Genomic DNA, 19,203 nt, shown 5'->3' with positions numbered 1-19,203 from the left:
GTCAGAGCTCCTGCCTTCAATAAAGCTTTCAAGTAGTTTTTAGCTACTTCCTGATTTTAATCTCACATTTTTAATGTCTTACTGGCTGTCTCATCGCCTCTCCTTGTTTTTAGTTTATTGTTTTATTGTTTTACCACTCAACCTGATTTACCACAACAATGAACGCCCGATGAAACCTGCCTCTGTGACTGACTTGCAGTTTTGTCTACTGACTAAAATTTTCCATCCCCAGTTCAGAAACTGAACAAATCGTAAGTAACAAGGATTGTTTTGGATTGTTCCGGGGGTCTTGACCCTGCCCTGATGCCCAAGAAAAAGCAGTTCTGTGCCAAGCCACTTGACCAGATCCAAATCTAAACAACTAAGTTTGACTGACTTCTCAGAATGGATAACTCCCAAAATAGCAAAGGGGGCTACTGATGGGCTAGGAACAAGTTCGGAAGTCCAAACGGAGGAGGGAAATAATCTCCATGGCAGTGACAAACAATCCCTAGATAGTTCCAATTCTCAGCAGCTAGACAGTGACTGGCAAGATCCCCCCAAACAGCTAAAAGGCCTTAGATCAAAAGGTTCAAAGAAAAACAGACCTACAGGAAAGCCCACAAAGATTAGAGCAACCCAAGCAGCTCAAAGTAACAGCCCATACCGCCATTCAAATAACATCTCAAAAGCTAACTAATCTGCCTGGAGCAACAGAGGAGTTATTTACTGGAGAACTGTTAAGCTTGATTGGTGAGCAAAGCCTTCTCACTGGAAGGTCTCTGGCGTTGATCTTCTGGAAGTTGGAGAGCATTGAGGATTGTGTGGCGAGGGGTCAGAAGGAGGAGAGCCTGGTGCAGTCCCCTGAGCCCCAAGGGAAGAATGCTGAGAATGCTCAACCAAGCAGGCTGGAGCCCTTCAATTCTTCAAGGAAAAGCACCCAAGATGCTCAGACAAAATTCTGGCCCTGGAACGTGACCAATGGCCCACACCCCACTAGAAAGTGTTTGCAGTTGGATCAGATAGTTTTGATCATCCGAAATAATTAGAAGAACAAAGGCTGCTGGATTACCAGACCAAGAGTTTGTTCTTCCTTATCTGATCTACTGCGATTAGACATAGGCTCTTTGGACCTAAAAATGATAGAAAAATTGCCGAGCCACCCAAACGTAATTAAAACTGCTTCTCAAATTTCATAGCCACGCCATTCCCCTGCTGCTTCCCAAAATGTGTTGCTTTTTAAGTTAATTTCACATTTCAATTAGAAGGGTGTTTGCAGACTTGGACGCTGTGCCTTTACTTTTGTGTGTGTCACACACCCCTACATTCACAGAACGGTGCAAAAAAATAAAACAAGTAGGAATTTAATAAAAAAAATCAATGAATCAAAATTACAACATAGAAAGCAACATCTTAAAAACCAAATCCTTCAATTGACTTCTTCCAGCAACTTCATATAATAAAAAACTGGTTACAAGACACTCCTCTATACATTAGGACCATCCAGAGTCTCCTTTGCAAATGTCCCTGCTACCTGAGGTACTGTGCGCGGTCATATGATCTGGACCAGCATTCACCCACTTGGTCCCTTCCAAACGTTTTGTTGACTACAACTCATCACCTGTGGCCATTGGCCATTCCAGCCAGGGGCTAATGATTGCTGGGAGTCTGAAACACCCAAATGGCACCAAGATGGTGAGGGCTGATCTAGTCACTTCTTGGCAGTTATGAACTTCCTACCCCAAAAATTTCCCTTGGCAACTTCTTTCAGCCTTTTGAAGGCAGATTGAAAACCTTTCCACTTCAGAGAGCTTTTAGCAGAGTTGCAAAGCTGGCTTAAACTCTCTTCTCTGGTGTTTTAAGAACAATGGACAAGCAGGGAGCTAAGATGAGAGTGGTTCAATTGAACCTCTCTTCAAATTGGCCTGCAAGAAAGTAAACAAAGCTAACATGCATCACCAGAGATAAGGCCACCTGGAACCTAAGACTATTTACTACAGAGGTCCCAGTACAATAACTGTTGGAAGGAAGTGCCTCCTGGCCCAGAATCTGCTCCTTGTTGGATGCAGCAGAGATCATGAAGCATCTGCATCTCTAAATGTCAATGGGAGAATGAGAATATCCCCATTCTTAATGTCAATTTGTGCTACAATTTATTTTCCCCCTTTATTTACTTTTTTTAAAATTGCTCATGTGCGCTCTCTCTCTCCATATATGAAGGCACTTAGTTTAATTATACAGTGGAACAAATATAACTCATTCGCAGGGACTGAAAATTTTGGGCTTTCCCTGTGATGGGGTGTGTGTGTGTGTGTGTGTGTCCCAATTAACAATCACATTAAACCTTAGTTTATCTTAAACTATGCTTTAAGATGAACAAGCAAATCATGCTTCACTCCTTTCTTCAGTTTTCTAGGGAGGAAATAAAACACAGAGACATTAGACATGAACCAGCACTACTAACAAGCCATGACAGCAAGCCAAGAACAAACCTTGGTTTAACATTATGGTTAGGAGAGAAAAATCCCTGAGTGCTGACTCACACTTTAACATCAAGCCAGCCTCTGGTTTGTTTGTTCCCTCGTGCACTGAAGAAAAGAACAGGGAAGCAGCAGCACTGGGATTATTGAACAACATGCACCACCAGAACATTACTCGTTCACTTCAACTCAGAATTTAAGAACTGTATTGCATTGGCTTGGCAGGTTCAGATCTGCACTAACAGGATGCATAAGTCTAATCTAAGCTGTGGTTTAAAGCAGGTGAAAGAAAACTGTGGCCCTTCATATGTTGCTGGACTCCAACTCCCAATATCTTGCTGGAGGTTGTGAGTCCAACAACATCCAGAAGCCCACAGGTTAGCAACCTCTGGTTTAAAACAACATGAGTACTGGCCTTTCTACTGCTCATTTACTATTGCTTTTTATAATGACTAGGTCATGGGTAGGCAAATTAAGGCCTGGGGGCCAGATCTGGCCCAATCGCCTTCTAAATCCGACCTGCAGACGGTCTGGGAATCAGCGTGTTTTTACAAAAGTAGAATGCGCCCTATTATTTAAAATGCATCCCTGGGTTATTTGTAGGGCATAGGAATTCGTTCATTTTTCCCCCTTCAAAATATAGTCCGGCCCCCCACAACGTCTGAAGGACAGTGGATGGGCCCCCTGCTGAAAACGTCTGCTGACCCCTGGACTAGGTTCATAGCAGGGTGCCAACAGACTTGCAAAAATACCACCAACTCACTTATCAAATACAAGTTAAAGGAACATTAATCTAATATCATCTTCACAGCTCTGTCCTCCTCTCATGAAAGAAAGATGCACACGAGGATGACAGCAAAACCTGCACTGCACTGGCCTGACATCTTCAGATGCACCCTTACTGCGCAGTAACAGGATGCACAAGTTCCTTGCGTTTGTTGTTGCTCTGCAACGTCACACCTGCTAATTTGAGGCAGCCCCACCCATACCAGATGGAACAAGAACAAAATGAATCTCTCAAACATATAAATGCCTAACAAGCCAACATGTTAACTCTGAGAGCCAGTGTGGTGTAGTGGGTTAGAGTATCAAATTAGGATTTGGGAGATCAGGGTTCAAATACCCACTTGACCACAAAGTTCACTGGGCGATCTTGGGGACCAGTCACTGCCTCTTAGCTTACCTCACCTCACAGGGTTGGTTTTGATGATTAAATGGGTACCAGAACCATGTACACCACCTTGAGCTCCTTGGAGAAAAGGTGGGATATACATTCAATAAAATTAAATTAAAAAATGAGGGAGCCTTGACAGTCACTTTGGGGACTTCATTGTCCTTGTTTTGGCTATATCACCAAGCTGCACACAGGTGTTGCTGGTCTACAGGGGCATTTTCATTGCAAGTGTTGACAGACATGGGCTAGAATAATAATATTCATTACAGCATTGCTGGCCAAACAGGACCAGTGGTCAGGGATGATGGGAATTGTGGTCCCAAAACAGCTGGAGGGCCAAGTTTGGTCATCACTGATTTACAGGGTCAAAACCAAATGTTGGAAGTACTTTGCAGACATTTTCAAGTATTCCTTAAAATGCTGGACTATTCTATAGGTTGGTTACCCCTCATCCCAAATTGCAGGAAGGGGAATAACAGCCTATGGGAGAGTTGCTTGCCTAAGGTGGGCTCATGGCTGAATTGGTCTAATAAATCCCACCTTATATCTGTATCTGCTCACAGCAGGGTTGACTAAATTCTGCAAGGCTTGGAGGCAATCACTATTTCTTAAAATGAAAGACCAGGAAACAGAAGTTAACCTTGACACACAGCATCACCAATCCCAGGAAGAGCAGTGTAAGGGGTTTCACAGTTATGAAGCACATGCACTTACACACTGTGATAACATAACACAGCCCAAAGAGATGCAGCAACAAACTGTTATGCCTGGTCTTTACATGCAGCAAAAATGAAGTGGCAGAATGGACTATTTTTATTTCAGATTGCGGCCGGATCAGTTTCTGAATGCTTTGCTGTATTAAAAAATGCTCTGCAATCAAAACACTAATACCACAGGGTACCCCTGGTACAGTAACTTTTACCTGGAAGACACTTGGCACACAGGAGAGCAATGAGAAGTGGCATTTCCTCCCACCTCATTCTCCTGCATGCGTAGACCATGACTCCAGTTCAACTCCTGAAAACAATTTTAGTTTCTGTTACAAGCAAAAGTGTGGGCAGGCTATTCAACCACACCTTCATTAAAATGCTGTAGTCATCAGAGGCACTGTGCAGGCTAGGAGTCACCTTCCCTTGTAAACAGGTGTGTGGGTGTGGGTGTAAAAATACACTAATTTGTGGAAAGCACAGAACTTTGTTTCTCCTTTTAAAAAAAATCTTGCAGAGATAGTGTTGAAAGTGTGGGTACAAGGCTTCAGGCTCTGCATAGCTTTCTGCTGCTCCTCATGACTGCCAGCAGAACCATTACTAGACGAGGTTTAAAATCAATGAAATCAATCGTGGAGATATAAATTCAGCATTTGTCACATAATTTGTCATCCTATTTGCAGATGTTATGCAGTTAAAACTTCAGAACACACAGTCTTTATTCCAACCATTTGCAGTTGTTTTTGAGCTACCATGTGATCAAGAATGAGCAAAGCAAGAAGTCAATTTAACAGCAGCAGACATCACAATGCTGGCACATGCTCCAGAGATTAGCATGCATGTCAGTGCAAGCATCAGATATTGACCCCTGCAGTGATGAGGACAAAAGAGACACCCCTGTTCTAACAGATGGTGCTCTGACAGTCAAGGTAGACTGTGGCCTAAATGAAAGGGACCTGGCATTTACTTGGCTGGCTGAAGCAGGACAATATTTGTCAGCAGATCAGTTAGCAATTAACTGACCAGTTAACTGTTCAAATACTGCTGAAAGATCACCTTGCCAGCATTACAGGTTTGCTTAACATACAGTGTTAAGTTCTTGGAATGCCGTAAATATCTTAACAGGAGTATCAAATAATTTTGTCTACCGCCCAACTCATGCAGAAAGAGAAAAGCAGTGCCCTTTGTGAGCAAGTGCTCTCAGCCTCAGTGAATCCTTATCTTGCTTATCCAGATAATAGAACTTAAACACATTCTACTCCCTAAATGCTCTCCTTCGAATATGCAAGCCAACTGTGCCCAAAACCCCCAAAATACAGAAAAATGTGCACCAGCAACTGCAATAGATGTACATTTATGGCAAATAAACCCTTCCTCAAGAGAGCATTACAATTATTTATTCTTTTCCATTCACAAACTTTTGTTAGCAATATAGAAACCATATTGGAATGGGAACTGAGACTGGGTATATTATAGCCATACTTTGAAAACTGCAACAGTTCCTACACAGTTTTCAGGCCCAACTGAGAAGAGCTGGTTTTGACCTGCAAAGCCCTTTGCAGGTCAGGACTGGGAACGTTAAGAAACATCTCCCTTATCTAACAGGTGCTTTCCCCATCCAAGGTCTTTCCAGTAGTGGCACCCCTGTTGTGGAACACTCTCCGCAGAAGTTCCACCTGGCACCTTTCTTACTGTCCTTTCAGCAGCAAGTAAAGAAAGAACTTCTTACTTTCCTGTGCATTTTAGATACTTTCCTGTGCATTTTAATACTGCATTTATACTGCATTTATGACTTTGAAGCTTTTAAGATAAATTTGGTATTCAAGTTAGAACAGGCATAGGCAAACTTGGCCATCCAGATGTTTTGGGACTACAACTCCCATCATCCCTGACCACTGGTTCTGTTAGGTTTGATGGGAGCTGTAGTCCCAAAACATCAGGAGGGCCGAGTTTGCCTATGCATGAGTTAGAATAAAACAATTGAGTTTGTAAACAGTCCTATCACTATAGGTGAAGTGTGGGGTGAAAATATTTAGAAATAAAAACATATTAAGATACCGTACAAGCAAAACATTCATGTTCCAGACCACAATCTCACAATATAAAAAACCTGGAGCAAATGACAGGCAGATAGGGGAAAAAAGCAGGGAGTCGGGAATGTACACAGGTTTAACTGTATAGGTTTCTGACAGGTCTGTGTTTCTTTTTATAAAGAATGTATGTCCAACCAATCAAGGGCACTAAGGATGGTCTACAATAAAACAAAAACTTCATCCTAATACATATTTAACAGCATTGACAATCATTAGAACAGCAGCAGGAGGAACAAAATGCTCAGTCCAGATTGAAGACTTGGCAAAGACAGCCCTCTGAGCAGTAAAAATAAACCTGAAAAGAACTGGGCTTGCCACCGATTTCTTGTAAGGACCTTCTGTAGCATGAGTAAGGGACCTCCAGAATGTGGGGTAACTGGGTCCCAATCTGGCCTGCAAGGCAGTTTTTCCCAAGCCATTCCAACCTGCCCCACTCCCATGGCATCAACTGTGGAACAGCCCACAACCACAGCTTCAAAGTTAACAGAAGCATATCAGACATGTGCTTACAAAGCCTGCCAAGTTGAGTAGGAATATATTTTTTTTCCAGAATACAAATTCCATCCCATTCCCACCCATCTCCCAAAAAACAAATTAACATCATGGCCAGCACACTGCTTAGCTCCAGAATTTGGAGGATCCCACAAAATTACTAAACCCATTTCTTCATTCTTGCTTTGTGGCCAGATCTGTTTTTTAAACTGTTTTTTAAAAACTAATGTCTAGCGCATTCTGATTAAGATGCCCACAGAAAGCTTTACAATTTGTTAAGAAAACATGATAGCGTCCGATCCATAACAGCCAACTGAAAGCAAGGTAAGATTAATATTCTTGAGCTACTTACAGTTCATCTCGTTGCCTCTGTGACAGCACCATTGTGGCTGTGATGTCAAGTTAACGTGATTCAGCTGTCTCCTCCTCGTCAAGCAGCTTGGGATTCTGGGATCCACAATTCAGTCTGCCACAAAGTGGCTTCAACCCAAAGGACGATGTGTCTCCACAAGTAAACTCTACCAAGCAGACAGGATGCATTCAACAAGGAAGATTCATTCCATCTAGAAAATGCAAGAGTGTGTGCAATTACTGCTATGAACAACTTCGGCAACACTGAAGTACTGACTACTCATTAGACAAATGTTATTTTTATTTATTTGTTGAAAACATTTATAAACTGCTTAATAGTTTTTTTAAAAACTCTTAAGCAGTATACAATATTCTATTAAAATACAATTATAGCCTATAGCTAATAAAACATAAAAGCACCTAACACACAGCTAATAAAACATAGTTAATAAAACATAAAAGCATCTAACACAGAAAAAACATTAAGTTCAAACACATTAAACAGGGGCTGATCCTATACCTGGGCAAAAAAGCAAGTCTTGTTGGTAGAAGCTGGGAAAATTAAGGGTTGCATATAATTTTGTCATCCATCATAACAAAGAGAAAAGCAACAACTATGCAGAGTGTAGAAAACATAATAAATACTTTTGTAATTCCACTAGGGTCGGCCTTTAGAATGGGGACCAATCTTTAGCTCCATCCTGCCATATGAAATTCACTATTTTGTTTTATTTTTACTACAAGGGCCCACCTTGCTCCTCATCCTCTTTCTTTCTCTCAGTTTGTGGACACATGCCAAACTATATATTGGCTTTGTACTGGTTTAATCACTTGATGAGGTGCAAATTAGTTTGCTAGAGACCCTTAGTTCCCTTCCCACAGAACATCAGTTCCAGGCTGGGGTCTCCAAGAAGAACTGTAAAAACAGTCAGTCCTATAGCATAAAAATGTTCTCTCTTCCTCTTAAAGCATTTTTAAAACTGAAAATGGTATTGACACCACTAATACAATACAAATTAGTGAGCAAGTTTCAAGTCATGACTCATCAGCCAAAACCCAGTGAACTACAGACAATAGTTACCTCCAAGGATGTGGACAGGCTGCTTGGACGAGTGAAGCCAACCACCTGTCTCCTGGATCCTTGCCCATCCTGGTTTATAAAAGCTAGCCGGGAAGGACTGGGCGATGGGCTTCGTGGGGTGGTGAATGCTTCCCTCCGTGAGGGAGCCTTCCCAGACCCGCTGAAAGAGGCGGTTATTAAACCGCTTCTTAAAAAACCATCTTTAGATGCGGCCACGATGGCCAATTATCGCCCAGTCTCAAATCTTCCATTCTTGGGCAAGGTGATTGAGCGAGTGGTTGCTGAACAACTCCAGGCACGCCTGGAAGAAGCGGACCATTTGGATCCCTTCCAGTCGGGATTCAGGCCTCATCATGGGACTGAAACTGCCTTGGTCGCACTGGTTGATGATCTCCGGCAGGCTAGGGACAAAGGTGAGAGCTGTTTCCTAGTTCTGCTGGATCTCTCAGCGGCGTTTGATACCATCGACCATAACATCCTTCTGGACCGTCTTGAGGGGCTGGGAGCTGGGGGCACTGTCATACAGTGGTTCCGCTCCTTCCTCCTGGGCCGTGTTCAGAAAGTGGTGGTGGGGGATGAGTGTTCAGACCCCTGGGCTCTCACTTGTGGGGTGCCTCAGGGTTCTGTCCTCTCCCCCATGCTTTTCAACATTTACATGCAGCCACTGGGAGAGATCATCAGGAGGTTTAGGCTGGGTGTTCATCAGTATGCGGATGATACCCAGCTCTACCTCTCTTTTAAATCAGAACCAGTGAAGGCGGTGAAGGTCCTGTGTGAGTGTCTGGAAGCGGTTGGAGGATGGATGGCGGCTAACAGATTGAGGTTGAATCCTGACAAGACGGAAGTACTGTTTCTGGGGGACAGGAGGCGGGCAGGTGTGGAGGATTCCCTGGTCCTGAATGGGGTAACTGTGCCCCTGAAGGACCAGGTGCGCAGCCTGGGAGTCATTTTGGACTCACAGCTGTCCATGGAGGCACAGGTCAAATCTGTATCCAGGGCAGCCGTTTACCAGCTCCATCTGGTACGTAGGCTGAGACCCTATCTGCCTGCAGACTGTCTCGCCAGAGTGGTACATGCTCTGGTTATCTCCCGCTTGGACTACTGCAATGCACTCTACGTGGGGCTACCTTTGAAGGTGACCCGGAAACTACAATTAATCCAGAATGCGGCAGCTAGACTGGTGACTGGGAGCGGCCGCCGAGACCATATAACACCGGTCTTAAAAGACCTACACTGGCTCCCAGTACATTTCCAAGCACAATTCAAAGTGTTGGTGCTGACCTTTAAAGCCCTAAATGGCCTCGGCCCAGTATATCTGAAGGAGTGTCTCCTCCACCATCGTTCTGCCCGGACACTGAGGTCCAGCTCCGAGGGCCTTCTGGCAGTTCCCTCACTGCGAGAGGCCAAGTTACAGGGAACCAGGCAGAGGGCCTTCTCGGTAGTGGCGCCCGCCCTGTGGAACACCCTCCCATCAGATGTCAAAGCGATAAACATCTACCTGACATTCAGAAGACATCTGAAGGCAGCCCTGTTCAGGGAAGTTTTTAATATGTGACATTTTAGTGTATCTTTCATCTTTGTTGGAAGCCGCCCAGAGTGGCTGGGGAAACCCAGCCAGATGGGCGGGGTACAAATAAATTATTATTATTATTATTATTATTATTATTATTATTATTATTATTAATAACATTATTACTATGTTCAACATGCAAAAGATTAACAGGCAGGTTACAGAGTACCAGTGACCCAAGAACTCAAGTCATTTCTTTCTGTACTCAGAGTTAACGGCTATGATTTCTCCACTTCTTTATGGGGTACAGACAGGACAGCTCAGTCGATAGAGCATAAGACTCAATCTCAGGGCCATGGATTCAACCCTCTGTGGGTAAAAAAAGATTCCTGCATTGCAGGGGTTGGACTAGATTACCCTTGTGGTTCCTTTCAACTCTACGATTCTATGATTCTATTAAAGGGCATTTATTTTTCCATTATTTTTGTATGTTGTCAACGTCTCTCTTATGAAACCTGAAGCCTTGATGACACCAGAATGGCAGGGTTACCTTGGCCAAACTGCCACACACTCAATCCATAGAACCTCTCCAAAGCCAGTCCTACAAAAACAACTATCAATGAAACTTTTAAAGGGAGATTTGTGATCATCAATTATTTTCAGGTGATAAAGTGCAGCAAAGAGTTTAAAACACCAGACTGAAGTGGTACAACTCAGACACAGGTCTACTAGATACCTCAATGAAACTAGTCCATACCAACTTTCCTTGGTGGTATGAAGGTAGCATTTTGGGGAGAAGAGTTAATGCAGTGCCTTTTGCTAAAAAAAGGTAATGTTTAGGGATACTCTCATTTTCCTACTCATTTTGAAATACTGCCCTGCCCCTCAATGAGGCCAAACTTAGATTCACAAAATGTTTAGGGGTATGCATACCCCCGTGTACGGCCAGAAAAAAATCACTGGTTTAATGCATAGTAATATTCAAGCAACAGCACAACAAAATGATTTTTTTTAAAGAAAACACAACTTTAAGTATCTACACCAAGTGTTAACTTTGCTATGAGCTCACTCATGGCACTCACTCATGGCCTTACTTACCCCATATGCATTAGGATAATACTGACCCACCTAAAGCTCTGCCTAAATGCTATTTTTTAAATGACCAATGAAGAAGGAAAAGCTGCTCAATATGAGCTTGAGATACTTCATTTGTCCTGTTTTAAGCATATAGTCAGCTTGTGAAGTAAGCCCACAACTCACGCGGGGCTTACATTCCAGGATCTCGCCTAAAGCCAAAATGACATATGCCGTAGTCAAAACACATTGGGTTCAATGGCATGTGGGATTGCCAAAGTCTTTTTTCCGCAGGCACCTGCCCCCCCTTTTTAAGTTACCGAGCACATGAAGCTGAATGCGCACAAGTTAAATGCCAGTAAGTTGCACGCTCACTGTATCTACACAGTTTTTCATAAAACTTGGGTGTCAAACTAGAGTTGGTAAACATGAAACACTTGAGATTTTTCCTGGAATTTTGCACACAAAAAGCAATTCAGCTCCTCAAGAATTTTAGCATTCTTTTACAGATGCTAACTTCATTAGAGTTCTCATTAGCACTACTTTGGAGACTCTTCTTTTCTTCCCCAAATATGAGAAGTCATGGGATGGGATAGAGGGTTGACTCTTTCACCTATGATAACAATTTGCTATCATTTTAGGAGTCAGACAGAATATTTGTTGTTGGCCTCACAGACACACACACAGTGCCTCTTCTCTCAACTGGCATCATTCTGCTGCTGCAGTTCTCAGCGAGGACAGATGTGCCATTCCGACAAAGAGCTGCCTCTATGATCTTAGAAGGAATCCAAGTACTGCAGGTGTTGCTGCTGTGTAAACAGCAGTGTCGTCATCCTGCACAGTGCCAGAAGCACTGCCTGGTTGTTATGTATGTACTCTGACAAGAAGTTCTGCATGCCACAAGTCACTAGTAGCAACCAAAGCTACAAAGGCAAACGAAATAAATTAGATCCAGGAAAAGAGGTCAAAGTGCATTAAAAACAAACTCCTATCAGATACCATTTGTAGCCTCCCTGTTTTAAAAGAACCGCCAAAAGGATCTACCATATCCACTCATTGCTTTCACTACCTCATCAGGTGGTCCCTCCCCAGGATTTTGGAACCAACTGCCTATAAGAACAGCAACTATCTGCTGTGAGGATGATGGTATCAACTGGGCCCCTGAGAACCTACCCACAGCAGTGGGAGGAATAAGTCACTGGCCTATGCAGCTAGGCTGAACAGGCCCCACCCTGTAAGGGAGCCTTTCCCAACACAGTGCCCTTCAGATGTTTTAGACTGCAACTCCTATCAGCCCCAGGCAACATCTGTCAGGGAAGGTGGTTGTAAAGTCAACAACTTCTGCCTGCATTACAGTCACTTCCAAGATGGTGTGACTCATTAAGACCTAATTTGTTTTTGACTATAAGCAGCTCGTTTCCCTTCAAGCTGGTCATTGTAAGAACTTTTTATCAGGAGCCTGATGTCATTTTTCTCTTCCCTCTCCATCGCTTTATTCTTTTGTGTCACATCTTTTCAGATTCTAAGCCTGAAGGTAGGGACTGTGTTGTTTTTATTACTTACTCTTAAGCCATTCTTTCTCAAGAAAGGGGTATAAATGCTGTGACTAGTAAGTATTTCCCCAAAAGCACAAACAAGAAAGTCTGGAAGTCTGCATCGTAATTCTGAAACAGAAGCAGAAAGAACGTCTGCAATAATTTATGCACATTAAACCAGTCTACACTTAAGAACTAATGCATTACTCCTACTGAATTCCATCTGATCATCCTAAATTTCTCATTTTTCTACATGATGAGGACTAGAAGAATGCTTATAAGCTGGAGGTTGGAATTCAAATGGCAGCAAATCAATATTTTGTTGGGATACTAACAGTTTCAAACCGAATCCAATATTACTTGACTCCAAAGGGATTTACATTGTCTTGAACAACAGCCACTCTTGCTGAATAATAAACTGCATTTGAAATTAAGGAGGCTTTCAAAATGAAGAGTCAGCCGTTTTAAAAAGATGCAAATCAATTTTATGAGCTTAAGCAGCTTTTTTGATCCTACCAGATATTCTGCACTCCATGCCAAGCAGAGTAAGACCACCATCCAGTGATATTCTTTAATCTTTTTGCAAGGTGCTTCTTAACCTTGAAGCAAATCTATTTCAACCTTCATTCTAAACATAGAGCTGGAGAGGTTATTGTAAGTCACAGAATCCAACCCATGCTAGATTTGACCTAGCCAGGGAGGAACCCCCCCCCAATCAGCTGTTTAAACTCCTTTCTCTCTGTCAGAGGCCCAAGCAAAGCACCTTGCACTCAAAGACCTGCCACAACCTTCCATATTTCATTATCACCATGGTTAAGATAGAAGATCCATCAAAATCAAGTTGTAATCGCCCTATAACAGTATACCTAAATGAAATATCCTCTTCTGCCTCTAAGTAAAGTGGTTGGGGGGGAAACAACACAAGTTGAGTTAAAAAAACAATGATGAGTTAAATGGCACTTATGTGCACGCATGTTTCCTTGTCCTCTTCAAACAGGATCATTCCTCGGGATAGCTGCACAAGTACATACAAAGCGCAACAAAAAATGGCTTTCCTAGGTGAAAGGAAGTTTGCTACCCTTTATAAAGCAAGAGACAATAATACAAATAAGATCGTTTTTGTTTCCTCTCAGCTGTGGCCCACATTGTTATCCATTCACACAACTCACTGGGAAGCCACTGAGAACGGAGCCACTGCCTCTCTGCCTAGGTCCACACCAACGTTACCATCAGGACCCATTTCTTGCTGCAAGGCTAAAGCACACAATACAGAGATCAGCTTTCTACATATATCAAATAAATTCTCAGAAATTACAAATAACTATCCTGCTTCTTTTAGGATTATCTGATTGTATACAGAGTACAAAACATCACTGTTGGAGTTGAAAGCCTGGGAGTTAATGGACCCGAGTCTTTTCTTAACAGATAGCTACTTATCTAAAATGAGAGCTGAAAATTATTTCCAGATCCAAAAGGCCTGTATCAAATTTTTTAAATGGAAGATAGAATCATTTTTTCTAGCCTAGCATGCAGGCACCTAGAAATCCAATATAAGTAGCTTTGATTTTGAAGAAATTTAGGTTCAAGTAGAAATAAGAGTTTGATTTTGATACCTGACATTTGCTTTTTTTTCCAGCTTAGGTTTTGATTTTCAAAATAGAAATGATAGAATATAATGTACAAAGGGCTGCAGATCCATGGTAGAGCACATGCTCTGTGCACAGAACATCCAAGGTTGAATTCCCAGTATCTCCCAAAAGGGCTGGTAGAGACTGCTGCTCAGAAACACCCTGAAGACCCACTGCCAGTTAGTGTAGACAGTAATGAACTAGAAGGACCAAAGGTCTGAAATAGTGTAAGGCAGCTTCCGAAGTTCCCAAGAGTGCAATTTCCATCAAATGAACAGAGGCAGAGGAAAAAATAATGTTGGACAATACAGCAGCATGCCATGTGTGATAGGGCTGCCATATTCCGAGGATCAAAAACCCAGACACACATACCCCACCATCCCGCATCTCCCTCGCTCACCCCCTCGCTGCCTCTGACCCCTTCCTCGCTGGCCTGCTCCCTCTTCCTTCCCCTCTCTTACCTTTGCTGTCTTTGGCCTCCTGCTCATGATGGGAGGCTGAGCTGCCCAGGAAAGCCTGGGAAGGCCACTCCAGACCACCCCACTTCCTGTTCTGGGACAAAGTGCCTTCTGGGCATGCACGTGCCCCACAAAAAAACCAAAAACATAATAAAAAAATTAAAAAACCAAACCCGGACATTTAATCCAAAAATCTGCCCGGACAGGGGTGCTGGCCCCCAAAATACAGACATGTCTGGGAAATCCCAGACGTATGGCAACCCTAATGCATGACAACTAGAGTGTATTGTATTTTACTACTTCCCTGGTCACCACTGGTTCCATACAGCAAAGTGCATGGAATTCACTCCAAGCAAGTAGGCAGAGTGGGGAAGTAGGGAGAGATCAGTTTTTTCCTGTGACATCACACTGCGCTTCTAAACTACAAAATTTGCTTGTTTAAAAATACTCATTGCTTATTGGCTTTTCTTCACCTGAATTTGATTGCTGTTTAAATTCCTCACACAGAGCTTACTGTGGAAGATGTGCAACCTATATGGAATCAAATCGCATTGAACCAAAGATGGTTCTAACAGAACATTCCCCTTTAAAGCAAATGCACTTCCTAATAATTATAGAAACACACAGTTGTGTCTAAATAGAATTACCATGGTGCATTAGCTGCTATTTATATGCTAATACCAAGAGAGACTAAGAACCTTGACCTTTTGATCTGGTTAAAGTGCATTTACTCCACATGGATGGCTATCCGCACATAGCAAGTGCACCATTCAGTAGGTAGGTTGCCTTTTAAGTTCAACCAAACTAGGGTTAGATAGAACTCTTATGGACAGTGCAGCTTCACCAGAGTTGCCACTTCCATAGAACTCCCTGACACAGTAACCACATTCGGACACAAAGCTAAACCAGGGGCTCAATGCCAGAGGAACAAAAATTGGCCTCCCAGGTACACATGCTCCCCTTCAATTTTCATGAGCAGCATTGCAGGAGTTCAGAAATTTTTGCTTCTGCTTTTAGTTAAGTGTAGCTTATAATTTCATCTAAACCAGGAACTGTGGTTAACATTAACTAGGGTTACTTTCAGAAAGCCAGCTTCATACCCTGTGATTTGAAATTGGCTTGTTTTGAGACTAAACATAGCTAACTGCAGTTGGTTGGTTTGGATAGAAAGTGCTGCACAGAAGGAGCCCCCAATAGCCTAGGATGACTATACCTGATCATAATAGTGCTAAACCATGGTGACTCTAAACAAGATAAGAATGCTGCAGACTGCCTGTGTGTCTTAAAGGACAAGCAAGCAGGCTAGTACGCCTTTTGTGACTTAATTTTTGAAAACTTCTATGCAGGACTAGATACATGGTTGTCAACATTATAACCACTACATACTAAAACAAATACTCACATACTTACAAAGTTACTGTGTGGGAAAGTTAGAAATCTTTCTAACTTCACCAAAAATCCAGACACCAAAGCTGCTTCCATGCAAGAATGCAATGCTTCTCAGCACTAATACAGTGGTACCTCAGGTTACATATGCTTCAGGTTACAGACTCCGCTAACCCAGAAATAGTACCTCGGGTTAAGAACTTTGCTTCAGGATTAGAACAGACATTAAAAACTTCCCGAAACAATCGATGAACAGAGCTAAGCCTTAATTTGTGACCTGAGTGTCACATACAACAGGAAGCGGAGGAAAATAATTAGATGTTAGATTTTCAACTAGAAAAAAAATTCTGTATCAGCCACTTGCCCCTATGGGAGAAGTGTAATATAAATGCAACCAATCAAAAAAAAATTCAAAATGTCAAAAAGCATTCATACCCAAGCTTGTTTTAGGTTTTTATTCTACGCTGTCCCAAAGGCCTGGAGTAGTTACAACACATCCAAGCTAAAATATAAATACGGAAACAGCAAGATCAAATAAAATTTCTAAAAACCTACTCAATGAAACCTTGGCTTGGCCAGTAAGTGCCCACCTTACAATTTTTCCTGGGAAATGTTGTATTCCTGTTGGAATAGCTAGGATGTTATTACCAATTTTCATACCACCTTCCATATGAAGATCCAAACACAGCTAATGTATCCTATAAATATTTTCATCATAATACAGCCAAGTACCAGGGGTGTCAAGAGGATTTTAAGGGTGCAGTGCACTGTATGTTAGTGTGTTAGCAAGAGATGGCACACACTTACATATGCTTTGTGACATAATTCTAGCAACATTATTTGTTTGCTACTTAATTGTAAATAAAGCCTCTAAGCGGTTTATAAAAAATATATACATCGGGATACCTAATAAACATCAATGTTAAAACAAGTTTCTTAAATAAATAAATAAAATCAAGCATTAAAAATAGAGGCTGAAATTACATAATAAAATGCACACTGGCATATCTGGATAGGCTTGGCTAAACAAAAAACAGTTGACAAATTTGTATCCTTTTTTGTAGATGGGGTGATGGGCCCAAAACCGTTTTCCCATGTTTAAAAGGTCTTAACCAACAGTTGTTAAAGACTCAACATCCCTGCTCAAACCAGCTCTAAAATCATATAAAGAACTTTCATGGTTTCATGAGGTGTGTAAAGCAGTTTATGTTACCAGTGACATCTCTCATCAGCTGAACTCTCACCAGCAGAAATACATACATTCTGTTGCAAGAGCAGACGCAGTATTTTAAGTGGTAGGCTAGACTAGGGGTCAAAATTTGAAGCAAGATTTGAAGCAACCAAGATTCAGGTGCCCATGCTAGGATAAATTCAAGAGTAAACTGTTTAAAAGAAAGCAGTGTAGTCTAACAGCATTTACCGAACATCAGCATGAGTCAAGCTGCCTTTTGTGTTTGAGCAAAACCAATTTGAGCCTTGAATATACACAAACAGATCCATTTAAGTGTCTATTCCAGCAACAAAATCAAAGACACACAGCCCATTTCTCCATATGAGTGGGCAATCTATATATAAAGCCTCTGCACATTACTGCTCCCATCTACTTAACAGCGCTCATGCACACACACTGTATTTCTATATATAAAAAAAACCTTAACACAAAGAGCACTAACACTAGATGACATTTAGGTGGGCAGAGTACTGTTGCACTCAGGTCCTGCTTACAGGCTTCCCATAGGAAATTGGTTGGCCACTGTGAGAACAGGATGCTGGACTAGAAGGGACATTGGCCTGATCCAACAGGCTCTTGTTACGTTTTTTAAATAAGCTTGTTTTGTCTTACGCAGGTTTTATTCCCGCTCGTAATACTGGGCTGTGCATGTGTGTCATAAAAAATTCTCTAATAAAAAGACTGATTTGTATTGCTTTTGATTTTACTTGCTCTCCACTCAATCCCTACATCACCAGCCATGGAGAGCCACTTGGAAATTCACCTGTTCTTCCCCAATTAATATTTATTGTGGCGAGTGCTTTTCTGAGGTGCCTAAAACGGAAACATTTTTTAAATGCAGCCATGTATTTCTTAGTGCTTTTTTAAGCTACATGATGTCTCTTAAACCTGTCCAGCTTAATTATATATACCAGAACAATTCTATGTTAAGGAGTTCAGTAAGAAAAGTGTTCATCCAGCCTTTGTGCTGCTATTTCTTACTCTTGTATATCTCTTTTAGAAAAAGAAAAGGAAAAATAGTCACAAGAACACATCCACCTACTTCTGGCTATCTTCATTCCAGTTATAGCTGTTTCATCTTTCACTTTTGATATTAATACACAGCTAACTTAATCTTTCATATAGATAAAAGTACGGCAAAGAGTGCCAACAATGCGGTCAAAGGTTTGATTGCTGACCACTACCATAAAATGGGAAAGTTGAAAACAAACGTCCAAGTGTAGCAGGAACATTTTATCTGCCTTGCCTGCTCATAACACATAAAAAGTATGTTTATAAAATTCACTTTAGAGAGGACTATAGGGATTAATATTTACCTTGGGGAGTGAGATGGCCTTTCCTGCCAGTTTGTTAATGTTCCGACCTAATACTAGATTGTTTAGGTGCTTGGGGTTCCTCTTTCTTATTCTGTTGAGTAGGGCCCTGAACTTTGGTCTTAAAGTCCTGCCCTGAAAGCACCACTGAGAGCAGTGGTTTACAAACTTCTTTTCTCCACAAACCACTTGCTAATTATTTATTTTGCCCATTTTAGCAATTGTAATGAGCTGCGCTAGAGTCTGTATGATTTTTAATTGTGTTTTTATTTATTTATTTAGTATTAGATATTGTGTTTTATTGCATTCCATAGAATTCAAATTCTAGTATAGTAAAATACAATAGAAGAAATTTAAAAAGCAATTCAGTACAATTAAATATCCATATGAATACTTAATGGGATGGATTTGCTGTCTCCCAGCTTCAACTGGAAATCCACAGGCACACTGTGGAGAACCTGAATGAAGCTCGCAGACCATTGGTGGTTCACAGACCAGTTTGGGAACCTCTGTCTTGGCAACTAGATAACTCAGTTGGTTAGCACGTGGTGCTGATAACGCCAAGGTTGCAGGTTTTATCCTTGTAAAGGACAGCTGCCTATTCTGGCATTGCCAAGGGTTGGACTAGATGATCCCGAGTGTCCCTTCCAACTCAGATTCTATTATTCAAGATCCATCAGAGTAGTTGGCAGGGTTGCTGAAAGGGGTATA

The 19,203-nt window shown here is 41.8% G+C and overlaps 1 protein-coding gene across 2 annotated transcripts in view; it reads right to left on the bottom strand.

Moving 5' to 3' along the window:
* Nucleotides 1–19,203, bottom strand: part of PAFAH1B1 (platelet activating factor acetylhydrolase 1b regulatory subunit 1) — a 55,998-nt gene that overhangs the window by 21,237 nt on the left and 15,558 nt on the right. Inside the window, exon 2 of one of the 2 annotated variants that reach the window (XM_083587877.1) lies at nucleotides 7,278–7,488. In XM_083587877.1, the coding sequence (XP_083444003.1) occupies nucleotides 7,278–7,309 (32 nt within the window). In that variant the 5' untranslated portion in view covers nucleotides 7,310–7,488. Of the gene's footprint in view, nucleotides 1–82; nucleotides 3,421–7,277; nucleotides 7,489–19,203 lie in introns of those variants that run through there. The other variant, XM_083587878.1, reaches the window with a different exon arrangement.

This window comes from Podarcis filfolensis (assembly GCF_964270895.1).
Source record: "Podarcis filfolensis genome assembly, chromosome: 15".
Classification (NCBI taxonomy): domain Eukaryota; kingdom Metazoa; phylum Chordata; class Lepidosauria; order Squamata; family Lacertidae; genus Podarcis; species Podarcis filfolensis.
Note: the sequence above shows the minus strand (reverse complement) of the source record. Positions and strands in the feature narration are given on the sequence as shown.